The sequence below is a fragment of the Phalaenopsis equestris genome, unplaced genomic scaffold (genome assembly GCF_001263595.1).
Source record: "Phalaenopsis equestris unplaced genomic scaffold, ASM126359v1 Scaffold000469, whole genome shotgun sequence".
NCBI lineage: Eukaryota > Viridiplantae > Streptophyta > Magnoliopsida > Asparagales > Orchidaceae > Phalaenopsis > Phalaenopsis equestris.
Window position 1 is genome coordinate 221,893 of NW_018164910.1, and position 7,739 is coordinate 229,631.

At 34.7% G+C, this 7,739-nt stretch overlaps 1 protein-coding gene across 4 annotated transcripts in view; it reads left to right on the forward strand.

Moving 5' to 3' along the window:
* LOC110027958 overlaps positions 1 to 7,739 on the forward strand; it is a 28,007-nt gene that overhangs the window by 11,814 nt on the left and 8,454 nt on the right. For all 4 annotated transcript variants that reach the window (XM_020729625.1, XM_020729624.1, XM_020729627.1 and 1 more), the window contains exons 2-4: positions 3,771 to 3,866; positions 4,002 to 4,084; positions 4,210 to 4,300. In XM_020729625.1, the coding sequence (XP_020585284.1) occupies positions 3,841 to 3,866; positions 4,002 to 4,084; positions 4,210 to 4,300 (200 nt within the window). In that variant the 5' untranslated portion in view covers positions 3,771 to 3,840. The remainder of the gene's footprint in view (positions 1 to 3,770; positions 3,867 to 4,001; positions 4,085 to 4,209; positions 4,301 to 7,739) is intronic.

The following is a 7,739-nucleotide window of genomic DNA, read 5'->3' on the forward strand; positions in this document are numbered from 1 at the left end:
TGGTGCTAAAAGAAAATCCTGATACTTAATTTTATAAAATCATAATTAATATGGTTTTTTTTTGTGAATAAGAGTGTTAGGATATCAAGATTTCACTATGCTTCGAAGTTGAGAGGCTAAAACATGAGAATTTAAGATACATATCTAATAAAATCAAGATGGATATAGTAAAAAGTATGTTTTAGACTTGATTGTTGGAATAGCACCTATTGAAATTAAAATATTTGAAAATATGCTTAAGTTGTTTTAACATGTACCAATAGCAACTGCACCAAGAAAGTAGGATTATCTATAAAGTTAAAAATAAACTTAATCAATGAATGGGCAATTAGTTGGACCTTGTAGTCCTGACTTCTTCTCTTGATTGATTTGCCCCAAAAAAAAATTAAGCTTACTCATAGAAGTTGATCTTAAATACTGAAGCTAGATTTTGAATTGCGTTAGAGATAACTACAACAATTAAGCCCAACCGAGCCTCAAAAATTTCAACACATTATATTTATTAGTCAAGAAAAATTAATAATAAAACTAATTGAGGTGACATCAAATTTATCCCTGACCACAGCATTGTTTTTTCATGGAGGTTATGCACGTCATCCATCAACAAAGAGTAATGCCTATGGATGACCATTTAAAACTCATTAAAGGTGGGAAGTGAACGCTTATTGCAATTCACTATTGGGGTTAGCTTCCTAAATGCCTAATGAAAAAGCAGTTTCTTAGTATTTAAGATTATTGGCAATAGTTTCCTCTTTGGGCGGGTTGTCCTACGATTAATCTTGGATTATCTCAAACCCAGTACAAAGGATGCGATGGACAAAAAGAACTTTCTTTGGACCACAAAGCATCAGAGTTCTTTGATAGTATTTTTCAGCTTTGTAGGTTGGGCTGGCCTGTAAGCCCACTGTACAGTGTTCAATTGAGGGCTGTTTTTGGTTGTCATTTGCTTTTATTTTCGGACTTCGCTTGATTTAAGCATTACATAGAGGCAACAAATTCCAATAAAGGCAAACTGCACTAGGATCTACCTACCCAGTAAGATTACCTTATGTTGCACGCAATAAAATGAATGTAAGATGGTGGAGTCCCTTCTCAATATGAATAACTTGAGCTACAACAAAACAATGCCCATCTCAGTTTAGCCAGTTCCTTTGCATGTGCTTGCTTTTATGTTTTTTTTTAGTTCTCTATTTTTATATATTTATATATATTTTTTTCATGTTCTCCTTTTCTTGCCACTCAATCAGGTTTTGCTTTTGGTATTTTGCTATTCAGTACTCTTTCATTCTTGATTTTTTCCTTGGTTTAGGTTTGACTTTCTTTCTTAAAGTCATCTCTCATTCTTGCACAATCTATTTCTTTTTATTACGTTAGATTTTGTCCCTTGTTGTTTGCCCTGATCTTTATTGCCCTTTATCCACAATTTCTAATATCTGATTCTTTCCTCAATGTACTTTGTCCTTAGTGCCATCCTTAATTTCCCACTTACTTCCATTGGAATGTTGTTGTCTATCACCAACAAATTTAGTATTTGTTGATAATTTTATCTTTTATATTGTTAAGGTCACATAGCAATGTGAATCTATTAGAAGTTCTTACATTGTTGTAATTTTTTTATATGATCTCATGTTTAACCTATACCATATAGTTTTGAAATAAGTACTTATTTATTGAGAACTATTGAGTTGATATCTTCTATCTTGAGACTAAACTACTATAAATTGATGCATTTTCTATTTCCACTTTTAGATATTGGTATTTTTCTGTAATTTGAACCATGGTGGTTGCACTACTTCTTAGTGCTTCTCACAAAATGATCCCTTGCATTTGCTCATCTTTCTTGGTTAATATCACAAGACACCTATGTTTGTACAAAAATCAAGTTTAAATGCTAATACAGATAATAGAAATTGACTTAATGTTAGCTCATTTTTCATCTAATCTAAATTTACACATCATAATAATTATTTCATTATTAGACAAATGCCTAAAATTTTGTTGACCGTCTAAACCATATGTCCTATGCATTCGGTGTCATGTTAACTGGGGTTTGAAAATTTAGTTCTCAAATCTATGAATTAAGACTCGTGATGTGAGACTTTTTTTTGCATCAACATTTTCAAGTTTAAAATGAATGGATGGATGGAGATCTTAATAAATACCATTTATGAAGTTCCTAAATTTAATTTTAACTAAATCATTAATTCACATCATCGTTTGCTTTATCCAAACAATTTTGGATCAGCTTTATGAGTTGTTGGCTCTACTTTGCACAAATATTTTTGCCCAACAGCTAATCATGTGACGCAGGATGGAGCTGCTCCCGCGATAGTGCGGGAAAATTCTGCAGGCGAGTGTGAGAAAAGCCAAGTTTTTTTTCCAATAGGAATGTATCTGAGGAGGTGGTGGTGCTCCGGCTGTATCCTACTTTCGGGTGGTGTATATCTTCCTTAATATTTTATCCTACCTTCTCCTCCCTTCCCCCTTTTCTGCCAGCCACTTTTGGGCCTTCCTGGCGGCTGGCCAGCCCCATTTTGCGAGCAATATTTTTATGAGAGCAATTTTGCTGTCCAGCTATCAGTCCATGACTCCTGCACTTTGCCGGCCCTTACCTACAACCTTATATTGTTGTCCAGCCATCCTACCTTCTTCCCAGCCCTCTCAACCCCCTGTTCTCATTCCATTGCAGCTGCCCTTGTTGCCCTGCACCTCCCGAGCACCCACTGCCTGCTGTCGATCACGTTCAACCATCCATACTTGCTGTCCCTGCAGTTCTGCACCTCGCCCTTGCTGCCACTAGCACTCATGTGCTGCCACCACCCCTGCTAGTCATCCCGATCCACCTAGCCGATCTTCGTCGCCATTGGAATACACTTAGAGGTGTTTGCATGTGTCATTTTATGTTTTGTATCGTTATCTTCAGTTTGTTTTGCATTGTAACCTTTTCTCTATATTAATAAAGGTTTGTTTTGTGTGTTTCTGCTGTTTTTTCCACTTGGTCCAGTATCATATTTTTTTCATCCCTAAATTTGTGTTTCTCCATCTCTATTGTATTTGTCCAAAGTATTTAGAGGTAATTTTTCAGTCTTATCTTAATAAATGCCTCTACCTTCATCTTTCTAATGTTGGCATTTCTAGTCCTTATTGTCAATTGTTCGCCAATAAAGTAATTTTCTCTGTTATTTTTGTTAGTTTTGACACATTTATCCTAAGATTCCCATTTTAGTTACACTTAATTTGTTTATAAGCGATTACTTTATCTATCAATGCTAGATCCATATTGTGTAGCCAATCTGATTATAATTTTGTAAAATTTAAAATATTTCTCTATGATATTTTCTTATTAATTTGATCATTACCACCTGGAAAAATTCATAAATAAATAAAGCAGTAATCTGTTGTAATGTCAAAGCAGGATGGATACTCGATCATGAAATGATGTTTTTATTTGACATTTCAATAATATGATGATGTTTGTTTTAGTATGTTTAAATATTTGTTCAAACTTATGGCAGTCTGGACTAGTCTTGCTTTCTTTTATTTCAGCTAGAAATGAATGTCTTGGACATATGAGATTTGCATGAATGATCAAAACATGATACTTGAATGTCAATTAGTGTTGAATTTGGTGGCAGAGTCTTCAATATGCCAAAAGAGGCTTGGGGAGAATTCATTTCTTTGTGCTATGTGTTTTGTGAATATGTGTACTATGTTTTCTAATGTTTGAAAGAGAATATACTAAATAATCCTTGTAAACTTCAAAATTACAGAAATTGACCTGAAGGAAAACAGGAAGTAAGCTAACCCACATCTTCTCTAGTTATTTGCCTCAAGGTTTCTATGGCACCTTCTGATTTCTCGGATAGGTAATTATTTTTTCTTTTCTTTTGTTTCTTTTGTCTGCTCCCAGTTTTGCTATCTATTATCTTCAAAGAATTCAACTGCTTCACATTATGATGATTGTTTAAATTGCTTAGATTTATTTTTTGATTTCTTTTCAGAAAGACCATAGAGGAGAGACGAAATAGAGGGCCTCCATTTATCTTATTACTGCCTCTTATCTATGCCCCTATTCTTCCACTTAGTACGTTATCTGGTCTAAATTCTTGTTTTGACGGGATATTATTTGTTTGCATTTCATTTGCGGTGCCTAAATTCTATGCATGCTCATCTTACCGTGTCCTGTTTTTCATTGTTTGAAATTAACAGTTAGAATTGGCCTGAGGCGTAGGCCAGTGTTAAGGGATAGACTGTTCTTTGGGGTGCTTGCCGGTGCCTTTGCTCACGGCACATATTTGGTGTATCCTACTCAATTATTGTTAATGTTTTGTTTTTCATGGTTTAGAACTTTAATCTTCCTGGGTTATTGTCTTCATTCATATATTTTTGCGTTTATTATTGACTTGATTTTTCTGCATCATGAAATTTAGATATGCTTATATTACCTAGGGATACCATTTTATTTGATGGCTGTAAATTTTAAGGAGCATGCACTAGTTATTATGTGCGGTGTTCAATATTTTATCTATTATTCTCTAGCAAGTTTGTTGTGGTGTTAACATAGAAATATGTTTTATTTTGCTAATGGTGAACCATTCTTAGAGTATTTTTAGGTGTTTCTTCATGCCTTTGTTTTTTTGGTGGCATTCTATTTGCGAAAGAGGGAGGGAATGAGTGGGGAGGGATCATAATGTTTATTATTCATTATTCAATTGTGCATTTTCATAGAAAAATGTCATACAACCTTCAAATTAATGTGTATTTTAGTTTTCATTGCTCTATTTCTACAAATTATTCTCATATTCTTATATTTTATGCTCTTATGTTTGCCTACATGAATTATGAAGCAATGTCCTTGAATACTTGCTCTCAAGATTAGCTTTGAATACTACTACCTTTTTTGAAAGTTTCAATGAGCTAAACATGAATATGTTGTGGTCTTGCTTTGCTCCGGTCATTTATTATTAGTTCACATATGAACAAGCCTACGTCCATTTGCTAAAAAAAACCACAATCTTGTTTGGCTTATTCTAAATTAAAAAATAACGATAAGCCAAGCTGATGGTTAAGTGCTTCAATAATTTTTTTTTAATTGATAACTATATTTGCATGATGAACAACTTTTATAATTTTTTAATATAGTATGTTGGATTCAAATCTGTTTATGGTTAATGAAAATATTCTATTAGCAATACTTGCAAAGTTTTATTAAATAGAATGATAAATCTAAGAAAAATAATAAGAACAAGAAAATGAAGAAATAAATTCTTAGAGAGAAGCCCCGAGATTTTATGAATAGTTTTAAGCATCATCTAACGACCAAAAATTGTCATTTGACCATTAAGTTATAGGGTTTTGGTGTTATAGAAAAAAAAATATTTTGACTATAAAAATAAATAAAAAACTATATTATGAGACTTTTATATACATGTGGAAATACTCTTGAGAATACATGACAACTGTTCAACTTATTATTGGCAGAAGTTGTTGGTTAGTAGCCAAGGTTGATTTATCTTGATTTATCAATGAAGGCGTTAATTCTCTAGGTGAAGGTGCCGACATTTGATGAAATTGTTTACCTTGGTTGGACGTTCGCAAGTAGTTCTTAGCCTTGGGTGAATAATCTTTGCGCTTGGGTGAATTGGGTCTTGATTAGTAGGCTTGGTGATTGGGCGACTAGGCCTTGGAATTGGGCTAGTAGGCTTGGCGAGGTCCCATATGCTTTTATTATTCTATCATAGACTTACCAAGTTTCTTGAGGTTCGATGAGCATGTTGTCCTTACCAAGGTCAAACTTGTCTCGAGTCGGTCATAATCAAATCGTTTCTTTGATACATTTGGGTGTATATTTAGTATTCTGATTTTTTACATCTTTGGAAAGTGTCTTATAAAAAACTCAAGATAATTAAATGCCATAATTATTTTTATTAAATAGTAGGGAGAAAGCAATAGAAATTCTACTATTCGGATGAGCCCATTAGTCCAATAGGTTGCATAATCGTGTCTGACATCGCGAATACTACTCCCTCCCGAAAAATAAGTATAAACCTCGACGATAGACTCAATCCTACAAACTAAGAGATTTGTGACATCCGTTTGGTCTACAAACTTTTTTTATGTATGACCGACAAGTTCCCCTATCTAATACAAAGATTAAATAGGGTTTATTTTACCTGGGTTTCAAGTTCCCTATAGAGGCAAACCCCTATAGTTACATCTCAAATGACGGAAGTCACGTGAGAAAACTCTCGATAATGATTAGTGGTTTTAGTCTTCAAGAATTCAAGGTTTAAGTTTTCAAGGTAGGATAAGGAAAATCAAGTGGGAATGACTCAATACGGACACTTATTTTCAGGAGTCCAAAGGAAGGAGAAGGTAGGGGATGCCATTGATCCGAGGTAGATCTTGGTGACTTCCCAAACTATCCTACAATGTGGCTACATTTTTTTGGAGACGATGTTAATTAATTGTTTGATCCTGCCAGTTTTACTATTTGGGACTTACACTTGCATAATACCTGATTATGCAAATACCCCTCAGAGATATAAGGGTTTACATCTTATCGTACGACAACCTCGGAACCTAAGTCGAGTTAGGACTCATGTCGCACAACATTGTTGTACAGGAGCCTAAAAAGGGAGTGTGAGGATTTACGTCGCGCTAGGCGAGCTACCTCGAAGTCTTATGGGTTATTATTATACTAGGATGAGATAATGCTGAAGATCTTCTTGTTGTTCGCTCCAAGCTCCTCGTCGTATCGCCCACAAAGTTGGCTCCAAGCTCTTGTCGTCGCGATGGCTCCAGGGTTTAAATGTTTGAAAATTATAGTTTATGTTTCACAGTTTTGGTGTTAAAGTTTGGTTTTGCATACAGAATGAGTAGATTGCAGGTAAATAAAAAAAAGTAATTGAAAAGTAAAATGCAGTAAAATAAAATGCTATAGATAAACTGTAAAAGCGTACCTTGGCATCTGCTACTGTTGTGTTATTAGTGTTGCGAGCATAGTATGATTTGCAGCAGATTTAAATAAACTTGCAAGAAAATTAAACAAGGCGAGAAAACCCAACACGAAAGTCATAAAAATGAGTTGTAAAAATCACGAGCAAAAGAAACTCTGTAACCACATATAGCAGATCAAGACTGGGTATAAGACCTTGGTGAAAGTGGGGGGGCTCAGAGCTGGGCTGTGTGCTTCCCGATTTTGAGCAGGAGTTACCGGCCCGACAATCTACAGAAGGCAGTCCTTAACCTCAATCCAAGTGACTAACCGTGGACCTTTATAAATTTTCATAGAAAGGTTTTCATGCAAAAGTTGTTCAACTCTTTTTTTTTATATAGAGTATTTTTTAACATGCAAAAGGGATTTTATTTTATTTTTCGTAAATATTTTGTAAAGTCTTATATTCCACAGACTAGTTACTCTAATCGTGCTAGAACTACTGACAACCTAAGAGTGTCGGGGGCAACGATCCCACCAAGAGTCGGCGAATAGTATCATGGTCCTTTCCTCTCTCTTATAGAAGATCCTTGTGGTAGGAGATACCATTCTAATAATTCCACTTCGTATCCCTCGTTTAATCACACATAAACAATGTCGTCATCGCCCTCGCCACCTAGACTTTAAACTCATTCTAGTCCGATGATCCATATGTGGCGTTAACAAATTTCCTCAATTGTCAGGAGGATTTGAGTGTAATATTCAAGCTCAAATCCCGGTGCACTGGGTTTTATTGTAGGTT